This window comes from Polyodon spathula, chromosome 20 (genome assembly GCF_017654505.1).
Source record: "Polyodon spathula isolate WHYD16114869_AA chromosome 20, ASM1765450v1, whole genome shotgun sequence".
NCBI classification, from domain to species: Eukaryota; Metazoa; Chordata; class Actinopteri; order Acipenseriformes; family Polyodontidae; genus Polyodon; species Polyodon spathula.
In genome coordinates this window covers 23,555,254-23,579,657 of record NC_054553.1, presented here as the reverse complement: position 1 = coordinate 23,579,657, position 24,404 = coordinate 23,555,254, and the positions used below count along the sequence as shown (strand labels likewise).

Below are 24,404 nucleotides of genomic sequence, written 5' to 3'. Positions count from 1 at the left end.
GACAACGACCCAGGAAGTTATGGTGTATGACAGAGGCTGGAGTTTTTATGACTCGTTTAGTGGAGAACAATACAAAGTGATCCTTTTTATCATGTACAGTTTTGTCAATAAATCACATTATTCATGAAGTAGGTTGCCAGTAATTACACTGATGTCCTATGCATTTGCGAGAACCATAAAGCTTTATGAATCCCATATCAGTGTTTAAGTATGTTTGTTTCGGATTTCAATATTGTCATACCACTTCCATCTTGGAAGGTTGTCTGTTTAAATGCATAGAGTATTTTATGTAGTTTGTTGTTTTTTTTAGATATGTCTTATAACCACTTCTGTATTGTCTGTTGTCACCCTACCCATAAAAATTACAATATATTCAAAAGATATTATGTTCTGGGTTTGTAGAGTACATCTATTGCAATATATTAATTGTAGTTTAACAGAGAGATTGTACAATATAAATTTAAAAACAATGTAAAATATGTTCTGTCAGTATATTGGAGGAAGTCAAATAAATTGTATTTATAAATATAGTATCCCATATGGTTACAATGTATGTGGTAAGTCAGTGCTTTGTTTATATGACCTATTTACAGTTTTAAAAAGAAACAAACAAACAAAAAACAATATCAAATCATGGCTAGAATATATTTTCGTAGCCTATTTATAGCTATTTACCTCCAATGAAATTGTTTTTTAAGTTACACGGGCTGATGAGTTAATTTTAATGAATGAATGACATCGTTTCAGGACAGGGGTACTCCGGAGACCTATAAAGAGGCGAAGAGCAGTCAGAGATGCTGCGATAACCCCGCTCAGAAATTAAATGCAACATCTTCTGTACTGTGAGTGTGAGCTGTATGCAGAACGCTGCTAGCAGGAGGCGTCTTTAGGAGGAAATCGAATCTGTGAACCAATATTAAACTCGTTATGAAACAGCTTGACACGTATTACCCACTTTCTGAGACACTGGAATTTAAAGCACCCCAAATAGCGTGCCTATTTCGTGTTTCTCAGTAACGCCGTTGCCGAAAATGCATGTGCATTTCAAAGTTGACACAGTTATGATTTTAAAAGAATGTCTCCCATTTGTCATTACTTAGAGGTATGGTAAGTCTCTGTAACCACTACTCGGACATCAGAAGAGTTCTGCAAAAAATGCTGGTCATGTTTTCAATGTTCACCCTGTGCGCATTCCTGTTTTACTTATTGGCCGGCTGCTGCAACTCTTTACCTTTGGATACTGTGGACAGCATTGCTGTGAAGCAATCTACCCAGTTATTTTACAAAACGTATGGGGAAAGCTTTGAAAAGAATGTATCAAATTGCACTAACGGTATTGTGGTCCCGGCTCCAGTTATAACATCTTTAGAAGGTACAAGTGATTCTGGATCGGAAAACAGCAATATTAGCAAGGACTGGATAGCGGTGCGGAGACTACCTCAAGCACTGATCCTTGGCGTTAAGAAAGGAGGAACCCGGGCACTCCTCGAATTTCTGCGACTTCATCCCGACATTCGAGCGTTGGGATCCGAACCGCATTTCTTCGATAGACATTACGCAAGAGGGATGAACTGGTACAGGTAAGAAATAAGCAACATTTTCATAGACTCATCACGGGTGTGGCGCACCTCATTCAAAGAACAGAACTACAGTATGTGCTGTGCGCTTTTAGATTTCAGAATAGTACGTTTTGTATAACTTACTCCACTGAACGCTGTTTTTATTTTTTTTTTATTTTTATTTTTTTGTTGTTTTGTTTTTTCAATAGCCTTCGGATGGGATGTAACCTGTTTTAAAAGGTTCAGTATAAAGCGTGGTAAAATTTTACATGTCTTGATGAAATGAGGATTCCCGTGAATTTAATTCTGACATACGTAATGCATTTCAATACATTGTAATTGTAAATTTCCTTATATATAGATATATATAGCCTATATATATATATATATAGTTATATATATATAAGATATATATATATATATATATATCGTTGGTTAGCCCGCATACCTGGTAATATAGACTGTAGCAGGTCATGTAGTATGTATGAATCAAACCAATATTCAATGAAATGCTACGGTAAATATGTGCAAAAAGTAACCCCCTGATATTAACAATGACTGAAAAATTAAAATGTTTTGGCACGCCGCAAATCTGTACTTACAAGAAAAACAAAAGCAGGTAATATAGTTGTGTTAAGGTTTCTTTTTTATTAGATGTACCAGTGACTTGTTATTGTATATGCCCATTAACCGTGTTGTTTGTTAAATACTTTGGGTAAAGTGCAACTCAGAACAGTTTTACTACTGTGTTTGTGCTTGATTGTCCCTTGAGCAGCATGGCAATGGCATTCACGCGTTTACATGGCATTCGCACGTTTGCTTGACATTCGCACGTTTGCAGGGCATTCGCACGTTTTATGAGCGTTACACCATATGAACTAACGTGTATTGGAATAAGGGCAACACAATAGCGTTTTAACAACAACAGTGGCATACCGATTACTAAGGACATAAGCAAGAGTTACGTTAAATGGTATATGGGCAAGATTAAAAGATGTTAGCCAAAAACTATTTGAGATTGTGATGACTTGCTGTTGGTATTTGATCAAATTATATAAATGACTGAATGTATAAGCAATGCAAACAGACATGTTAAATAGTTATCGACTATCGACTTAATTTGCTAAATTTAAATAAGTGACAAACAAAATAATTATATTCCACACAGGCGAAAAGAGAGTGAACTTCCAATAAGCACTAACAGAAGCTACCGGTGTCACCGGGTGCGTTCACGGAGATAATACTGTGAAGATCCTGTGCAGAATCTGACCAATTTAGCCAATGATCTAAGAATGATCTCCGTGAACGCACCCATTGGCTAAATTGGTCAGATGCACAGAATCTGCGCAGAATGATCTGCGTGAACGCACCCACAATGTATTGAGCAGACGGGTGCACAATGTCTTCTGGTAGTGCAATCAGCAGAAATGCAGATAAAAAGTACAACTCCCGTAATTCATGCATGTCAACAACGCTGGCTTCGATTAACTTTGGTTTAATGGAGCTAAGCAGTCAATTAATTTTCCAAGCTATTGAGCATTGATGCAGCTTATTTATATCTCCTCCAATTAAACCAGGGATCAGACTACATCATCTGCCACTGCTAGTACTGCACTGTGTGTGGTTACAACAGATGGGAGTTTGTAAGGGAGGCTTGTCTCCTCTGATGAAAAAAACTTTCTGGGCTCCTCCAATTAAAACCAGTGCTCAGGTCACGTGATCTGCTACTGCTAGTATTGTGGTTAATAGCCTATAGGAGTTTATAACAGAGACTTGCCTTCTATGAGGAGCCAGAAATGCTGTTAATAAACTAATGTTGAATCTAGGGTTTTGGCTAAAATGTCATTTCTTCTTGGATTTTAGACAATAAATTTGGTTTTTGTTTTATTGAACATTATTATATTATAATGCTACACAACTATATATATATATATATATATATATATATATATATATATATATATATATATATATATATATATATATAATATATATATATATATAGGTGAGTATATATATATATATATATATATATATATATATATATATATATATATATATATATATATATATATTATATAGCGGTTGTTCCAACAAAAGACCTGACTGCCAGAGTACACAAACAGCAACATGACTGACTGCCAAGAAAAGACGAACAAAGATGTCACTGCCCAAATACACAACCAGCAACGTGACTTACTGCCGAGAAAAGATGAACTAAAACATTACTTCCCGATCCATGATATACAGGCAGACATTTTCAAAGAAGAGTCATTAGCTTCCTGAGAAATTCAAAGACGCTTTTACAATTTCTTGTACAGATCAGAAATGCTAGTCAGACCCCCGTATTTTTCGACGTGCCAAGCAATACCACAGTTCACAAATTGGGAGAAAAACAGGCGTGAATAATCTCCATGTGCATATGTTATGTTCTGCTGGTATTGTGCATACCGTTCTGACTGTTGTGTTTGTAATGCGATCAATGTTGTGGTTGCTGGGTTACATGTTGCCTGATGTAGTGGAGTGTTGTGCTTGCTGTTGCCGGGATGCGTGTGTGTATGACAGAGACATCATCTTAAGTACTATAGTAGCACAATAAACGAGTGCCGTGGTTAATCTACAACAACACTGTTTCAGGTTAGTTTTGTAAGTTACAACATAATTGAGGTTGTATCTTTGTAAATGCATATATACTGTATTCCTTTATATAATGATGTACCTGTCTCTCCTCATATTGCATTTTATTACATTTTATGCAAAATACCATGTACAAGATTGATATCCTTACATGACAGATTTGTTAAGCTGAATATTTATTTTCTTTATTTGAGATTTTTACATTATATTTGCGCACGTTACATGTGCTTTTACAGGTTGCAATGCCCCTTAATGTATGTATGACCCCTTTATGTTTACCGTGGACTAAAACGTCAGTTAAATTTGCACCCCTTCTAAAAGCTACAATCAGTGCTTTCAGAATTTTATTTTTTTCTGAATTATGAAGTATATGTAAATACTTAAAAACTTTTTAAATGTTGGGTAATAATGTAGAATATGTCATTATTATTGGTACTCTCTTAACCCTCTCGTCCCTGTTCTTATAATCAAGTAGTTCATTCCTATTGAGTTTGTCAACTTTTCCCAATTCTCTCTCAATAAATTGTTCTTTAAATATCCTCTTAAGATTTCTTTTTAATTCCTTTCTCTGTTATTTGTAGTAACTTTCATCAGAACAGATTACCCAGTCCTTTAGGAATTGCGCTTTTAGTATAGATAGGATGTGCAGATGACACACTGTATGTAGTTTAATCAAGGTGTCTAAGAATTCAATTTGAGATTTTGTCCACCTCAAATCCACTGAGGTGTTAGAGTGGATATCATTTGTTAATTTATGAAACCGTACAAGAGATTCTTCTCCATGTGTCCATATAGGTCATCCACATATCTTATGTATTCTAATGGTTCTTGTCTAGTTTACTCAATAATATGTTCTCCCATTCCATTTGTCCATATACTATTATTTTTACTTTGAAATTTTGGGGAGTTTTGAACTAAAAGGTGTTTATGCAAAGTACACAGATTAAATAATGTTGTATATACCATCAATTGCCAATATGTGTTGCCAGGCACTATGAAAGCCAGCTGTGGTAAAAGCAGACCCCATCTGTGGCCGCTCATTGGCATGGTTTGGTGGTAATTGCATTTTATAATTTAGGGTAATCAGTCACTTATGTTAATATGACAGTAAAAAGCATCTTTACTTTGTTGGATAATGTCATTTTTACAAGACAAACCTAATTTCATGGCTTGTAGAAAGGGTTAATTGGGTTTGCTGTCCAGTTTGGAATATCTGAAGAAATAAAGGCAGTAAAACACATAGAGAGAATCTTAACATTCGTTTTGTGTTGACAGTCGTACCAATATGCAGAATATCTTTACTCAGAAGAGAGCTTGACAGGACAGCTGGCTCCTTGCCTAATCCCAGCACAGTGTAACAATGAGAGTTAGTATTTAATAAAATACACCAACAAAAACATATATTGTAAACCTTATGGTACATTTAAATCCTTCAAATAATGCAATTCGATATTTTAAGTCTTTCGTAAATGATAATAAAACTGAACTGTTGAAAAGCAGTTTGGAAGGTGAATCTTTCTGAGGTGTGCTTGTTTTTTAACACTGGACCCTATTCATAAAATGTTAACTTGTAAGTTATTTAAATAGTGTTTTTTTATTTTATTTTATTTTTTAAATATATGTGTTTTTTATGAATAAAATCCAGTTTGATATTCATGAAACTGTAGACTTCTGTTGGCCTCTTATGAATTTCAAACAATACTGTACTTTAACTTTAGGTAAAGTTTTGTGAATAAGTCCCATTTGAAGTTTTCTTTTTACCAAAATATGGTTCTCTTGTGCTCATTTAGAATCAAAATTAAGAATTGTAGTCCCTCAATGTGCATTAGAAAAACCAAACTGTAAAAAACAAACTGTGCTTTGACAAGTTTTAGAACCATAATTTACATGTGTCCTTGAATTTCTGTGGTCAAATATAGGGGAATTAGACAAGTGTTTCGGCATGTGCATATAATGTTTACGTCATAATGTCTTCCAATTGGTACTTTGTTGGGGTGAGTTTTAATATACAAATACTAACAAGAAGCGTTTTACAGTAATGGATGGGCTTTCAATACAAGATTTAAAAAAAAATAAAAATACATTCACCGATTAAATTCTAGAATAAGTCAAAATAATAGAAACAGAATGTAGACAGCATCATTCTTTTTTTAGTAGTATTTATACCAATCATTTTTACTCTGCTTTGATCAAGAAATTATAAAATCTTATTTTTAGTAGAATACAAAAACAATTAATTGGATTTTAGTTGTTTTTATGTAGATCCAGCAACCTCTTTCAAATCCACCAAGGACAGGCATGTTTTCTATTGAAGAATGATATATTGAAGCTGTACAAACTGATGTATGGATGCTTTCTTTCTTCTGTTTGTAAAACGCTCATTTAAATGCTGCATTATTCGCTGTCAATATACTTGGTAAATTTCTCCAGAAAACAATGATGCTTATACGGGCAAGATAAATGACATGGCCTCCAAAAGTTTCTGCAGCTACGTAAATAAAGCTGTTCACACTCACGTTCTGCTTCATTTATCATTTGGGGGTTTAAATTGGAATGCAGAATAGGTGGAACAAAAATGTGTTAATGCATTCTTTGAAAGATGACAAATTATTTTTCCTTCAAGCAATATTTTATTATTTCCTGTGATATTGTGTATCAAGATATTGTAGTTTTTGTTCCTATGCTGCACACCAGCAAATCTTTCGGTTTCTTTGAGTATTTTATATGAACTTTTTTATTTATACTGAATAAGAGATTGGTTTAGGGATTCCATAATTCAATGCTTCATATTTGAACCCCCTACATGTTGCAAGCTAAGCTTGGTTTAGATGTGTTTTCCAGATGTTTCAATGTAATTTATGTGTAGGAAGCTTGCTTTTATACAGAGCCCTATTCACAAAGCTTTTATCTCTGCGTTAAGTTTACACAATCTTATTTGAACCTCCTCAGTTCAAGCCACTACACACCAGACGTGATACAAATTTTCATCAGGCGACAAGATGCTTTTGCAGTCACATGGCCATACACACCTCATGAGACATAGATACAATGTAACAGATTGAAAAACTGTCAGATCCATAATGATGTATGATGATGCAAAACATATATAAAACTATTAAAAATTGCTATTGACAAGACAAAGATCAAGACTGATACATATCCGTCAACATCATGTCTTCTCTGATGGTATTTCAACAGCTATGTCAATAAATCATAGATATCAGTCATATCCAGTTCCTTCAAAATGGACTCCCTTTCATTATCATTCGTCTGCATCTTTATAATTGTGATAAAGCTCTGAATATTATTTTTTTCTATCATTTTGGAGACTGCTTCACCCTGCTGGACCACACGCATTAAAGCTGTTCTCTGATTGCTCAATGTCCTAGTTGTCGTGCGAAGAAATCTCAAAAAATAGGATTCCTGTTTATTTCGTGTCGCTCCTGTGTCGCCTCCACGTCGCCTGTGGTGTGATTAATAATTATCAAAAGTATACGTTCTATTCATTTTGTCGCATTATTGCGCATATTTGCTTGTCACATCGTGTAGTTTTTATAAAAGGTTCAGGCCATTGACATATAGAAATAAATGTATGAAATTGTTATTTCTGGTAAGTTTTAAAAAGATTTATGCATCTAAATAGCATCAATCAAAATGTATTTATAATTTGGAAAAACAGGAATTTGTTTAGCAAGAAATGTAAAATGATGACTGTTCATAGAACAATTACAGACTGTTTTAACACTTCTATATTCTTTTTTATTTTTTTTATAAACTGAATTTTTGGTGATCTAAGACTTTAGGTTCGGAAAGGTTAAGATAATATTTACCATCCACCCACAATATTCTGTAAAGCATTTAAATAAGTATTCCTATTCTTTGTAAACATATGAACCCTAAATAAATAAAAATTTATTACAAAAATTAATTTATTAGAAATACATACATACACACATACATACATACAAATCTGTTTTATTAAACAAATACGTGTACAATGTCTAAATATTTAAAAGCATTTGGTTAATATTTTAATATCTACTTAAGTATGTATTGTCTTTTATATCAGTCTTGATTGACATACGTATAGATATACTGTACTATGTTTCTTTATTGGGTCTGAAACACTTCAATGTTTGTATCTGAGTGTATCAAGGAGCATGCATGTATTGTGGGGCATGCCAGCACCACAGTACCATATGGTAGCCACAACATTGCATATAACTTGACATTATTGTGAGACCTGTCAGTTGACCTTTACCCAAGGTCATTTGTTATATAGAAGTTAATGATGTTCCTTGGCCAGTTCATGTGCACCATCAGGGATATTGCTGGACATCGTTATAAGTGGGCTCTAGAATAAGAAATCCCAAACACTAAAACATTTTTGGAAAGGAAAACAAAAAATGAGCTTTAAAAAATGTGTAACAGATGTTGATGGACAAATCTATCTGAGCTCATCAAAGGAAAGCATAATAAATTGCTCTGCAAAGATTAGATCTATGACAAACTGAGAAAAATACATTTTGTGCTAATAGTGTGTCCTCAATCGATAGCCCCTTAGTTTGACCTTGAGTTGATACGGTATTAGAGTGGCTAGTCTTGGTCAGTGCAGATTCAGTTACAATTAGCAAGGGGTTTCATCCAGTGCTGCTATAATCCTTGCACGGGGATAGAGGTCATGTTTCACTTTTAAGTACAGTCTGTTTTTGAAAGGGATCAATTCAATATTTTATTTTCCTTTTCAGATCTAAAAGAGAAACATGGCATTAGTTGCTTGGTCAGTGGAGCATGTGACAGGATAAAAGGGAGTAAAGTTGAAGTGTCGTGTACGCAGTCCTTCGTGGGACCGACGGACGATAAAAGCTCAATTGCTTTTAACTGTCAAACGGTCGACTTCCAGTCAGTTTAAGTGGTCCTTTGTCAAGGTTCAATCTATTTCCAGGAATCTTGCTGGGGGGAGGTGTTTACTGGAATAGCATCAGTGTTTACAGTATCTAATATTTGTTATTCATAATTATGAATATGGGTTAATATTTACAGTTGGTTCCTATATGGACCACCACAAATACAATGCAGTAAATACAATGCTTGCTACATATATGTATATATATATATATATATATATATATATATCTATGTTGTTTATATATTTATATATATATATATATATATATATATATATATATATATATATATATGATAATTTACTATAAACATGGCCTAACCTTGAATTAACTCAGTTGTTGTAACTAGGAGGTTTTTACTTGTTCAGTTTTTTGAATAGGGCCTTCTGTTATTATTGTATATGAGATGACAATTTAACAACACAGTGCCCACCCAAGGTGATGTTAGAAAAAGGCAATTTCCACTGCTTTTACAGTATATAATCTAAAAAGCTTGTGTTATGCTGTGTGATAAAACAGAAGCTATACAGTTTTTACTCCCCAATAGTACTTAAAGGACCTATGCGGTGGTAATCAATGGATCATAATGAAATAGGAGTTTTTATTGACTTCATTTGAAAACAAAACTATTTTCAATGAGCAAAAACTTTCAAATGACCCTCAGGATCTCACCAGGGTAACCATGTTAGGTTATCTACCGTATTATATTTTTTGCTCAGCTAAACAAGATGTTAACTAACACCAGATACTGTATGTTACCATGATTAAATATTGGCTAATATATTTGCATAGTATGATAAATAGAAAAATCTATCTACAGTATAGGTTTAAGTACATCAATTACTGAAAATGTAAGCCCATTTTAAGTTCATTTAGCTGATTAGTAAAGATTTACTGTAGTTGGTTCAACTAAGGTATTACAAGATAAAGACAGGTGCATCTCATTGCATGTGTTGTTCTGCACTTTATAAAATCACCATAAGGTCCAGACAGTCTGTTTTTAATTCAGTCCTCATTAACGTACATTTGGGAATTAAGAGGGGCTGCAGCATCAGGGCTCCTGTGATGGATGTGGGCTGCAAGTGGGCAGGGCACTGTTGCAATTGACTGTTTTTTTAATGGCTATTGTGCAATGAAATGGATGGCTGGATCTAAGCACACACACCCCATCTTCTTTATATACATGTGTATGTCATTGTTATTGCTCAAACTAACACTGTAGCAAGCTGCTTAAAATCAATATCAGTGCATAGACAGTGAAATAGTTTTTCAAAATGATTTATTTTAACATTTTTGTATGCAGAAAAATATTGGCAGTATATTACGTAAAGGTAATGTGACTTGCGTAAGGAAGCATTATGATTATAATTTCATACAATTATCGCTTTATTAAATATTTAACAAAAATAAATATATAAAAATGTTATTAACACTGAGAAATGACCATTAGCTTGTCAAAGCATTTGTAAAGTTTAGTCTTAAAGCAATCTGATTAAAGTCTCTCTAAAAATAGTATCTTTTTCTGAACTGTTGGTATCATATGGCTAGATTTGATTCATAAAACAAAATGCTCTCAAATACACAACATATATAGTGGGATCAGATAGGCGTAGGGATAAACTCCATTGCTATTTAACATTGTCCATGCTGGTATTCCAGATATCTTGCTCTTGTATAAGTATTGAAGTAACACTCCAAGGCTCCCGTGTGTGTGTGGGGAGGTGTATGTAAAGCCTCTGCTGTTGTTGCTGGTGTCTCTGCTCAGAAGATGGTGAAGTAATTGCCACACATCTGTTTCAGCACAGCAAGCTACTGATGGGGCTCCAGCAGGCTCTGTGTACAAACTCCACCTGCTGCCTTTCAACCAGCTGAGGCCTGCATTAGCATACCCCATCGTAATCAATACTCAGGCTAGAGGAGGAGGCAATTTAGCTTATTCAAAATACCTCGGAGAAAACAGCCCATCAGTGGTAGCTTTAGCACAATGAGGGCAAGTTATCCTGCTCTCAGGATAACCAGGGCTTACAGAATAAAACAAATTATAATAATTAGAAACCAATTGCATTGCCTAGATTTAAAATGGCATATTTGCATTCTTAAGGAGATACTGTACAGTCATTAATATTTGCAAGCCTTTTATTATGCGTTTTTTGCCAATGAAACAAACATTGGCACAAAATCAAATTCCACTAACAACACATACTTCATATATTGCAACAGGTCACCAACATTTATGGAACAAAATAGGTTTTATGGTTGTGATTCACTAAATATTTTGGTCGCAAATATTTATGGCTTACAGTATAGACCAAAAAACGTTTAAATATAGAAGTTGTTCATTGATACTTCCAATGCATCCATGCATCTTTATTTTGCAATTTTATATTAACTGAATCTTTCCGGTACCTTTCTCTAAATCAAGACCAATTGACACTGACTATTTTAGTGCTAGACCCTCCAGTTGAACCAATAGATATATACAGTGACTTCTTGTTATTTAACAATGTGATCATTCATTAACTGTCATGTTAACAGTAAATGGTTTATTGTAAAGGACCCTGCCATAATTCCCTACCATCACTCAACATTTCACAATTTCAAATCAAAGTCAAATCAGCATAGTATATATACTGTATTTGTAACTAATTTCGGCATGGTAGTGGCTTTATCATCTGTGGTATGTTCTGGAGGAGATCATATGGAGGACCCTTCATTTCAAATTTGAAATGGATGATCAGTTTCAAAAAGTATGCAGGTGAATATTTTTGTTACACTGAGGATTTGGGGGAGCCATGGTCCTGAACTCACAACGGGAAGTAAATACCAATTCAAGCTGGACCATGGCTCTGGAAGCTAACTGGGATTTCAGTGCCCAAAGGGGATTGCAAAACACAAAAGAGAAAGGGAATACAGGACAAAGAGAATACAAAGGGAGTACAATATGGATAGTAAAGAAGGACAACATATTCAGTGGATTAGGCAGGATTGTTCCTTCTTTTTTAGTTCTTTTTTGTGTGCATTATTTTGATAGGAGATTCTTTTGTATTATGCATTCAACAGTAAAAGGCATGTATTAAACATTCATCAAGCTAATGCATCCCTCAACAAATCTAGGTAATGATAGCCATTTTTATTAAATATATTTAATATATACCATGTGGAGTGTAAAATATGAATTCATCCCCCCTTCTGGCAATATGTATCGCTCTCTAATGCCCCAAATCTGTCTAAAGAATCTCAAAACCTGCCTAAGTGGTCCCATGCCGTCTTTCCTTTAATTTTAGTGCACAAGACCTTACAAAACACAAAAACACAATGACTTCCAAGTGTTTTAGGAGCAAAGGGGTAATTGGGTTAATCTAAACAGTGGTAGGTCAAAATGCTGCTACTACTTACATTGTTTAAAAAGAGTTACAAAAAGCAAACATCCAGCAGATCATATTAGTCTATTTCATGCATTTCTGCTTGTAAATACATGAGAAAACACAGGATAGGTTTATATTTGAATTTTTAAATGACAGCAAAGTTTAGATAAATTAAATATGCTGAATCCTGTGTTGTTTTCTCCCCACAGTATTATAGCATTGACCCTTGGCCAAATAAAGAACCAAATGGCAGCTAGGTACTTTGTGCTGCCTGAGGTAAGGGGGCTGGCAGGGGGCTTTATTCCAATTATATATTGACATAGATTAAAAAAGACTGAAACAGCTGTTAGTAGGAACTATTGGCAAGACTTTTCAGGCTATCGTACCAAGGTGGTTTTGTACTGACAATTTTAAAACGTCCTTATGAGAAAAAAAAATTAATTGATTCTGCCTGTCTGATAATTAATCTCAAATGACATAGTTCATTAGGCAACTATGTTTTGAGGTTCATTATCACCCACTAATGGTCCTGGAGCTGTCTATTTAATCAGCAGAGGACAAAAGTTCTGAGATACATAATTTGCTGTACATATTGTGTTTTACCTACAGTGCATATTAATGCAGAGAAATGTATATTTTTGAATGTTACTCTTTACATGAATATATTTTCAGTAAGGATAAACAATGATAAATAGTGAATCAGGGGAAATCATGTACTGTTTTTGAGTCCCACTAGCTATGATTGTGAGATTTTCTTATTTATTTATTTATTTATTTTTGACGGATGCACATATTTCTGACAAATCTACTTTACTCTTTTCACAGTTTTCAGTTTAATTGGATAATTGATCAATTAAAAAATTGTTTTAGAACTTCAACGCTTGGCTTTTGTTTTTTATAATTCTGGATAAGCAGGCATTTCAAATACAACTCAGTCAAATCACATTTTGGTACCAAAGTCAATGTATTTAGATGTTCCAAAAATATAATCCTAATTTGAAAGCCTTATTACTACTTAAACTGAAATGACTCCTCAGTATGGTCTAATTATAAGTGTAATGTGGCAAAGTACAAGATAAACTGAGTTTGTCTTTGTATGGGAAAGGGGTCATAAAAGATTTAAAAAGCATTTCAGGGATTAATAGGTCAGCAAAATACAAACTTGTGAATTATTGATGAGCTTTTTGAAGAGACTTTGTGGCTTTCTAATGGGCAAGGGTAAACAGGGAAGTGTTTAGGGTAAGTGCTTGCCGGGGTGAGGTAACTGAGAATGTATTATCGTAAGGGATTAGCAGGAATCTCTTCTCATTAGAAGTTTCAAAAGCCTCAGTCTTGATTACTTAGTATTGATATGAGGTCATGTTGCACTTGCATTTGGCACACTGAAAGGTGAGAGCAGAGAGTGCATCAAGACATTGAACCCATTAACATTTCCTTCTTTTTCAATTTGTCTGCCTTGTGGTTGTTCTTCCACAAAATGACTAGTCCAATGTGTTGGTGACATTTGATTTAAAATTAAATTATTAAACACGTATAACCCAGCTACATCTACCAGTATAATGTCTTGGTTAATGGTTGTTTAACACTTATTTTGTAAGATGGAGGCAGTTTTAGTACAATAGGTTTAAACCTTATATGTCTTGGAATGCACGACAAATGCATGCTACAGCCGTGTAAACATCTTTGTGTAATTATTTAAATAATTATCTATTTTACCTCTTGGTCAATAGGATTTAAAACCAGATAATGAAAAGAAATGGGATGTTTTAGTTATTAGATAACCTAATTATAAATATAATTATTTGTGTTATAATTTTTAGTTTTGCTGTTGCTTCTTTGTAACTAGACCTATCCTGTGCTGTAGGTCAGACCTTGAAATCGATAGTACAGTAAGTGATTAGGTAGCAGGAATCCATAGCAGTTCTCTTTAAAGAGTCTACACAATCTTCAGCACAACAGAAAGAGTCTGTTAAGGGCTTGGGAATTGCTTGTCTGATTAATATACAACTGTTCTTGAAGGGCAAGTAGCTTTATTTGTTTGTTCTTTTTATGATTTTTGCCATCATTGAGAGTGATTAAGGGTTAGGGTTGCTCCAATAGTAAGTTATATCAACATTAGTCAGTAGGTCTGGTTTTACTTGGCTTTGAACTTGTCTGGGGAATTCTAACTACCTAGCATAGGACAAGTGTCTGCAGGGAGTAATTTTGGTTCCATTTGCAACTCTACAAGTATACAGCGCGCACACACACATACATATATATATATATATATATATATATATATATATATATATATATATATATATATATATATATATATATATATAATTTATGAAGTTATATATAATTATGAAGTTTCTTATATATTTACCTTACATCTGTTAGGGGATCAGTAACAAACCCCTCTCAGGTAGGAAACAGTAAGCAGAAAAAAGTAATCAAGACAGACTCATATGGTCTTTGACAAGCAGGTGCTGTAAAATGAATGACAGTCAAATTAAACGAGGTCAGAGGAAACTCCAGGAGAGTCCTCAGTTTGGAGGAGAGCAGATGTACTTCAGATCTTATTAAAAATGCAACTGGATTTGCATGTACGTGAGCCACGGAATGTAGATTAGTCGCATCTGCAGCCCACTCTTCTCTTGGAGGTGACAAGAATGCACCTCAGTCCATTTGTTTTCCCTTGTATGTCAGTAACCCTGAATGATTAATGCCGGCTGCACATCTGCCCAGCAGTCCTCATTACTAATGCACATTTAAAGTACCACTTAGACTGAAGGAGGGATCGCTACTAATTTGCTGCCCAAAAGTGACATAATACCCATGGTACACCTACTCTAGAGCCTTTTAAAGGATCTAATTTGTCCAGTCTTGGTAGAAATGAAATGCGTATTTATTTTGTGTTTTCATAATATACTGTAAAGAGGATATACTACCCTCATATATATAACTGGAATAAATGCAGATGACTCCACTTCTGTTGTCAGTAGACCAATCACTTAGCGTAAATACATCTCTGAATGGGTAATCGTGTCAAACTCAGTATAGTTACAGTGGCTCCCCAAAATCTATTTTTGAGGAATGCTTTCTGCATCCTAGATAGGTCTATGCTACACTGCTTTCTATCACATGCATATCATCATTTAATAAGCATCATCCTCAGGGGAGCAAAGCAAATCCTTTATTCAGCCTGTGTGTTAGACTACACAAAGTGGTGTCTCTACGATAGATTCACACAATGTTTTAGACATGATTTCCGGTCCGATTACCCCTGACATATACAATAGGCCTGCATTGTTTCATTAGCTTAATTGTGCTTGTAATAATTCATTTGGATGAGGGGTCAAGTGTCGTCAGTAAGAGAGAAGATTTGAGCAATGTCCGTTCCAGACAGATCTGCATTAAGAATTGGCAGACAGACAGAAGATGGGCAGCAGACAATATAATACAGTTCTGATTGTGTTGTGTTGGCGCTGATTACAGGGGTGATGGGGTTTAAAGAACAGAATGTGTTACATGCAGAGGCAACCTCAAGAAGTCCTCATAGCATTGTCATGTGGGGGACGTTGCAAATAATACGGTATCTTCTGTCATGAACTGTATCATTTGACTGAGGTGTCCCTGGGCTGCAACTGGCAACATCTCGCCAACATCTTTTCATCCCGTACAGCAAACTTTGAATAATAATAATGCAATTGGGATGCTATTATAATACCATCGTTTTACCCCCAAGAACCCTTAATAGGCCCGTTAGCTTTAGCTTGATTGCAGCAAAACATATTCAGATCAAATGTTAAACAGTGACCCAGGTAAAGTAGTATTGTATTCATCAGCATACATCAATCTAGGTATTAGCTGACATTTTTATCTACTTTCTTTAAGTTTTACCTTAAAAAATGTGGTATGATTCTACCGAATCCCACTCCACTCTGGTGCTGATATGCTCCTAGATTACCATTGGGTATAAACATAATCATTTTGCAGTTTTCCCATCGTTATAATGTGCATTTACTATAGTTTACCATGGTTTGCTACATTTTTGACCGTGCTTTACAAAGCTTCCCTGTGCTTTACTGTACAGTGATTTCATTGTGCTTTGCTTTTACTATTGGTAACTTTTATTAGCATTGGCTCATACCATTGTGATACCAATGTGTTAAAATACATTTAATTATTCATCTATAACTTTAAACACTCAAATCATAGTTTCCTACAGTAAAAGTTAGAAGTCAAGTAAACACATGCTTTAGCTAGTTTTTTCATAAGCGTACGCTGACGAATTACAGATTTGGATCCATTATGTCACTGTGGTCCGAATACGGTCATCAGTGAACACCGATGTACTGTAAGTATTAACTGAAACATCTGTCTCTGTGGCTTGAGCTCACATTTCCTCATAGTACAGAAGCAGTGTATTTCTATTATTGTGCCACTGCATTGTCATTGAAGACCATTTGGTAAGCAGTGTGGGGTGGCTTTGAGTTTGCTATACTTTAAAACAGCATGAGTTTCAACAGCTTCCCAAGCTCATGATTCTCCCACTGGCCTCAGATCAAGTCAGGTGATTACAGGGCAATAGGAATGTGTAAACTAATCTCTCTTAGGTCAATAAAATACTCTCAATGGGAATTTCATCTGAAGGCGATTAAAAGTGAGATGGTGATAGAGTGTAAATGTAATTAATAAAAACGTACAATATAGATTACTATTCCTGTGCTGTATATATCGCAGCATTTTTCAACAAAATCACAATTGTTTTAACATGTGTATTCTCATGTGATAGGCTATTAATCAAATAGTGAATGCAGCCAGGCACATTTTGTACAAACTACTTACTAGAGCTCTTGCTGTGGTAACTAGGAAGGCTGTCCAAATTGATGTCCTTTCCCAATCGTGTGTCAAAGCACAATAATGTTCCCCTTATACCCAAACTGCTATTTTCATTTTAGCGCCTATATATCCCCTATATGCTTTACTGCATATAGCATTTTCTAGTATATTGTAATCAAAAAAGTAAATATATTCAAAAGAGAAGCTAATTTAGGTGATATTCTAGTTCACAGTAAACATAAAAGAATAATTGACAGAATAGGTTCTACAAATACTTGCACTAGTACATGTAAAATTTGTAAATACATAGACAAAAGTAGAAATATAATTAAACATAAGAACACCACATATCCACTAAAAACTAATACCTACTGTAAAAATAGCAATGTTGTTTATGGAATAGCCTGTGAAAAATGTGATGAAATAAAATATGTTGGAGAGACTGGAACAACTTTATATAAAAGAATTCAGAACCACCTTTCATTAATTAGAAATAAAAAAATGAATGAACCAATAGTACAGCACTTCACCAGTCAAGGACATGACATAAATGATATAAAGTTTGTAGTATTAGAACAACTAAAATTAGACAATGCGACATATAGAAGAATAAAATTAAGTAAATGGATAAATAGACTGAACACGATTATATGACTCAACAGAAAAGAATGGTTAAAAATAATTAAATAAACAAAATTAATTCAAAAGTTGTGCATGATGCGCCATATCAAGGCTGATCAGAGCCAGCATTATGATAATATAAATATAAGTTTATATAAAATAATGTTAATTAGAATTAATATAGATTTAATGATGAAGCGCTGGTGATGTCACATATAGAACACCATTACATCATGTAAGAATAAATCATGGATTTGAATATAAACAATAACAAGTAGTTGTCATGCCGTCAAACACCTATAAATACCTCCAATGTTTTGATTCAAACACAGGCTCCCTTGAGAAAGATATGTACAACATATCGAAACGTTGGGCAGCTGGCTCTTTGAGCTAAATATATATATATAATATATATATATATATAATATAGCATGTAGGATAATATATATATATATGAGATATACGTATAATCGTTGGGATACGTCATATTTTTATGAGATACGATAAATCTCGCCCGTCAGAGCTCCAATAGCTGCAGAGGACTGGCCAAGCATAAGAAAATCACTGACCTTTGGAAAATGAAGGTTTAGTGAATGATTAATCTTCTATAGCATGCTGACAACAACCTGGCTGTTAGCTGTCAATTCACTGACAAGGGAATGACTCACGGAACTATGGAAACAATGCTTTATACATATGTATGCATTTCATGCAGAGCAACCTATCAAGATGTATCGTGAATGTAAATGGTCTTCTCTGTTTCTTTGCAGGAGCATGATGCCTAAAGCCCTTGATGGACAGATTGTAATGGAGAAGACTCCAAGATATTTTGTGACAGCTGAGACGCCTGCACGCATCCACTCCATGTCAAAGGACATCAAGTTAATTGTTGTGGTACGGGACCCAATTACAAGGGCAATTTCAGACTATACGCAGATTATATCTAAAACTCACGACATCCCCAGTTTTGAAACACTCACTTTTAAAAACAGGACTACAGGACAAATTGATTCCCTTTGGAGTCCAATCTGGATTGGACTTTATGCTCAACACTTGGAGAAATGGCTCACCTACTTTCCCCTGTCACAGATCCACTTTGTTCATGGGGAAAGACTGATAAGTGACCCAGCAGGAGAACTAGGAAAAGTCCAGGATTTTCTTGGCCTCCAAAGAATCATTACTGACAAACACTTTTACTTTAACAAGACAAAGGGGTTTCCTTGTCTGAAGAAACCAGAAGGAAGCAGTAAGCCTCATTGCCTAGGCAAGACAAAAGGCAGGACACACCCAAAAATCGACACAGAAGTAATAAAAAAACTGAAGGATTTCTACCATCCTCATAATCTGAAATTCTACCAAATGGCAGGGCAGGACTTTGGTTGGCAGTAAACTAGACATGGGCCTATTCATGAAAGAGGCAGGCACAAAATAAGAAACACACTTTCTTTAAGGAAAAGAACCGCAAAGCATCACTTGAAATTATTTATTATGAAGAAACACATGTGCAGTGCATTGGGATCTTTTGGTCTTCTTTACTTAAACTACCAACAGGCCATCTAAAAGTTGTGTACCAAGTGCTGTAATCCAGAAAGGTTCAGAAGACCCCATCCTTATTGTTCCTTGATGTCTTACAGATAAATTGACAAATTCCATTTCCGGAAAGCACATGTCACCCTTTGCGCAAAATTACAGATCCTTTGAACAATGTTGAGGATAGACAACATGTACGTAGGCAGCAAGTATTGATCCATTTTGCTTAAATACTATACAGTATGTATATTTTGTATATAGACTATATAGAAGATGAAGGTCATTACATGAAGAGACTTAAGCAGTTCAATTTTGAATCCATGAATTGATTTGAATTCTGGCAAAAAGTCCCATTAGAATTAAGGAAAAATAACTTAAAGGAGATGTGATTTTAGCCACAATATTAATATGTACTGTAGCATCAAGGTACTAATGCTTTATGAATACAGTCCAATATATTTTTTCCAAGGACACATGTTTTTAATCAATTCTCAACTGGGTGATTCTAAATAGCCGATGCAATTAGGATCAGTAAAATATTTGCATTAATTTAAGGAGGTAATAACATGGCTTTATTAAACTCTTTTTGAACTGTGTTCTATTTTGAATGAAGTGCAAAAGCAAATGAGACCTGAATTATATGAAACTCTTTGGCGGCGCCATAGCTATACTTTATAATGGCTTTGGCAGCGCCATCATTTTCATTTAATCCAGGCCTAAATTGTTTCTTGCTAGTTTTGTACAATTATTTGGAATGTTTTCCATAACTATTAAGCTGTAAAATATGAATTGATTCACACGTTCCAAAGAAATTCTGAAATAAACTCACAATATGATGTTGCAGCTATTTTTAAAAAGTGTGTGTGTGTGTGGGGGGGGGGGGGGGGGGGGGGGTATGAAGGAGACATACTGTACAATGCGCCTCGTTATAGGAAGACCCAACTATCTATTATAGTATTATCGCTGTCGTTAAACCAGTTGCTTTTTCTAATTTATGAAAGCCATGGATATGTCTATTTTATTGATCCCTTTTTTAAAAATCTGTAAAAGCAAATGTTAATTTAATAATGTAGTTTTACTATGAATGTTCATGATACTGGAAGTAGCAGTTCTGAAAAAGTAGGATCATGTTTCTATTAAAATGTGGCAAATATCACAAGTGTAGGTTAGGGAATAAAACACAATTTAAATAATGTTCTCTGTGTGATGCTAGCTCTTGCCTTTGTATCATTTAGGAACTAATTCCATTGTTTGTAGTTTGAATAAGTTTTTAATTCAAATTGAGAGGAAGGACAATAGAAGAAGACTATGATGCATCAAAATCACTACACGTACAATGTCTTACATTTGCATGTACTTTGCATTTGTTCTGTTTCAGCTTTGGGATGTTAATATGAAGGAATTCAATAAATATTCTGTTATTTGTTTCTGGTGCCAGTGTATGTTTTTCGATTTCCCACATCCACAGTCAATGGAGGTTTCATTTCTGGGATGTAGTTCCCCATACTGTTATAAAAAACTAGTTCTTACACATTGGAGCCAATGCTGAAATTATAAACTGTGTGGCAGGGATCCACAGAAGTGGCCTTATTATTGAAGCTGGCGATAATGCCTTCTAATCACATTTCTATTCTGTAATTAACACATACATAATAGATTAAACACAGCATATTCTTTCTTTCTAAAAATCTTTCTGTTAGATGGCAGACCTAAACCAGTGTTAAATGACACATCATGCTAATTAAACCAATTAGATTCCACTGGACAATCTGTCAAGCAATTTACGAGACAAGCCTCAGTGGTGGATGTATGGTAATGGATAATAATAAAAAAAAAGATTGTACATTACATACCTCATTCTCCATTGATCAACTAGTCCATTACTGAGTGATAATGGACCTAAAATTGTGTAGCACAATGTGCTACCTCCAGAACTACGTAATTCAAAGTTCATTATAACAGGCAGTGTCTGGTAGTTTTAGAATTGGCATTACTTAGAAACTGCCACATTGCTCCAACAATTAACCTAGAAAAGTTACATTAAAATGTGCAGCACTAAATAATAGCTGTTTCAGTCTTTTTTTTATTCATATTGGTATACCACTGTAATAAAGCCTTTTCAGTTGTTTGAGACATTATAAATGCTGATTGGGGACATTAGGTTAAAAGCCCTATAACATGCAGACAGGCCTGGTTATTTTTGCATAGTGGTTAAGATGCTCGCTCGCAGTGTGCCAGGCCCCTGGTTCGTGCCCTTGTTACTCTACACTGATTCTGTGATCCAGATCTCATACATGCTGTAGCCGGTCGTCAAGGTTAAAGAGGGGAAAGAGTGTGGCGGGCAGTGTTGAGAGTTGCACTGCCGTTATGGATTCTGACCCCCACTGTTAACCACACAACTTCACAGGAAGTAGCTCCAAATGCATGGTATTTGCAATCACTGAGTGGTCCTTATATCAATTACTCAGACGCTTATATAGAAGTACGTGCCAGCACTACCTAGTCAGTGAAGCCCATACTCTGTATTCCCAGCATTGCAAAGGGAAACTCAATCCTTGGTTTGAGTTCACTTACTGGAGCTGGTGCTCACTGCCATAAAGACTATCTGACTGGTCTAGACTACACGACTATGGCTGTCAGCAAGGACTGAAATCTAGTAAACTCGAGCCAAAGCATTTCAGACTCAGACTTATCAAACAATAAAACACAACAGCACAGCATTCAAGTAACTGCTACAGGAAACACTCAGAGGCACTGCAAACATGGGACAATCAAACTTCGTAGTTTAGTTACATGTTAATAAGCAGCCAATAGATATGCTACATATGTGTGTGTGTGTTTATCATTAGCCCAACAAAGTGTTACCAACATATTTCCTATTTAATTTAGATGACGTTAGCACCAATTCAGAAAACATTCACTACAAACCATTGTTGATATTTTTTTAATAAGTGCTTATTAATGATTCATTTATATTGGTGAGCGGGATATCTGGGGATTATTTTTTAATTATAAAATGTATATTCTTGTTCAGTCGTAATTACATTCACTAGCTCTTCTCCCCCCTTCATAATGCACAATCTGGAGTCATAGTTAGTAGACCGTGCTGTGAGCATTTCCTCCTATAATGCAAAAACAAGTGCGAGTGGAATGGCATTATGAGGCAAGTGGTAGGCACAATACAATTGAACTTTAACATATAAAACTATTGGTATTGAAACTCAGGGATCCTGTCTGGATATGTAATGCCTAAGCACTGTATTTCAAAATAGGCCTCCTGGTCAAATCCTGTCACACCTCAAGAGGAGGTATAAAGTCACCAGGGGGTTCTGTTTCCCATTTTAGTCAGAATATGGAAATTGGAAGTTCTGGTATATATTCATATATACTGTATGCGGCATGTTTGACTTTTGAAGTACCAAAGACAGCTGACCTGGCGTTGAGTGTTGGTTCAATGAGATGGGACTTGAGGTGTTGTACGTGACATAACTTTACATAGATTGGTTGCATCCAAATATAGCATTCCATGAAGGGTCAATCTGGGTCACTGCTGTGGGAGTCGTAGTAAGACAGCCAGGGGCATGTGTTATAGTTCTGCTTCCCAAAAGGAAGTCATTGGGGAGTAAACCACTATCAGTAACTGAAGCTCTGGGGTATTTTCTATGAAAGCAATGCCTGTACTTAATATTCAAAGGCTTAATAGCTTTTCATTCAAACCTGTCAAAAGCCTGCATTTTCCATGTCATACATCTACCACAAGATCTCTCCGTCAGTTGATGCTGCTGCATAATTTAAATGCTCTCTAAAAGCTAACACTAAAAGAAAAATAAGAAAAACTATTTTCTTTTTTAATTTCATAACAATAGCAATATCATTATTAACACCAGTGATAGCTTTATTGTAATCTGAAAAAACTATGATTTTACAATGTGTAAGTGACAAGTGCTATTTCGATCTGGAATGAGTAGTAACTCAAAGATTAGTATGACTCACGACAGACTTCATTAGTAAAGACTTAATTCATTGCCATACCTTAACCCACAGGGACAATTTCCCCTTGATTAGAACCAAAGCCTTTAAAACCATTTTCATTCTGTGGCAAGATCTTTTTCAGAAAGATTATTCAATACTCAAAGAGGTTTTACATGGGATTACAGCCAACCGTAGCCACCAAATTAAAATGTAATCTGCAAAAAAAAAAAAAATTCAATCTTTAATCATTGAGAGGATATTGACTTCAGAAGTGCATTGCAATAATAATAATATTCGAAGAACTGCAGAATACAGAAATTGACAATACAGTGTCTATCATATGTGGCTAGTTCTTTTTATGGATTACAGTGGATTCTTTTAAAGGGGTTAAAGTTTAAAGTGATAATTCTTGATCTGGGAAAAGACCATTAATAAAACACAATTAGGAGTAAAGTCCACATAAGACACATACGGCAGCAGTGCCTGCATATTCCTTGAGTCAAACAAACAAAAGATGTGTAGGAGAGGAGAAAACAACAGTGCTGTCTATATATGTGATATGTGTTCAACCTGTAGCCTCTTGGGATAAGACACAGCTGTATTTTTTTATTCTTTTACAGCACTGGAGAATCCTGGCTTGCATCAAACCCCTGTCCTGGTTTATCCTGGGATAACCTTAAAGGTGGATGATGTTTCGCCGTCACAGGAAAATGCTCTTAAAATCCAGTTGTAGCTTCTGTCAGACTATGGCTTGATCAAATCAGCTCCTCCATCAGTCATTATTATTATTATTATTATTATTATTATTATTATTATTATTATTATTATTTCAGTTTTACCCAGTTCACTTCCTCCTCTAATCAGTGCATACACTTCTTGTAAACAAGTGTGCTCATTAACCAGAGAGGCCCCTAACTCCTACAGGGACATTATCTACTGTACATTCTCAATTTAAAAAAATTGAGAAAAAAATGATTCTATCA

The 24,404-nt window shown here is 34.9% G+C and overlaps 1 protein-coding gene across 1 annotated transcript; it reads left to right on the top strand.

Moving 5' to 3' along the window:
- The first annotated feature begins 1,104 nt into the window (after positions 1–1,104).
- LOC121295920 (heparan sulfate glucosamine 3-O-sulfotransferase 3A1-like) lies at positions 1,105–19,648 on the top strand. Its single transcript, XM_041221048.1, has 2 exons — positions 1,105–1,580; positions 18,690–19,648. Exons 1-2 carry the CDS (start codon positions 1,105–1,107, stop codon positions 19,306–19,308), a joined length of 1,095 nt encoding a protein of 364 aa, XP_041076982.1. The 3' UTR covers positions 19,309–19,648.
- Positions 19,649–24,404: the final 4,756 nt, after the last annotated feature.

Coding starts and splice junctions, on each gene's coding strand:
- LOC121295920 (XM_041221048.1), top strand. CDS start 1,105: ATGGTAAGTCTCTGTAACCACTACTCGGACATCAGAAGAGTTCTGCAA. Junction 1,581..18,689: donor AGAGGGATGAACTGGTACAG/GTAAGAAATAAG, acceptor GTTTCTTTGCAG/GAGCATGATGCCTAAAGCCC.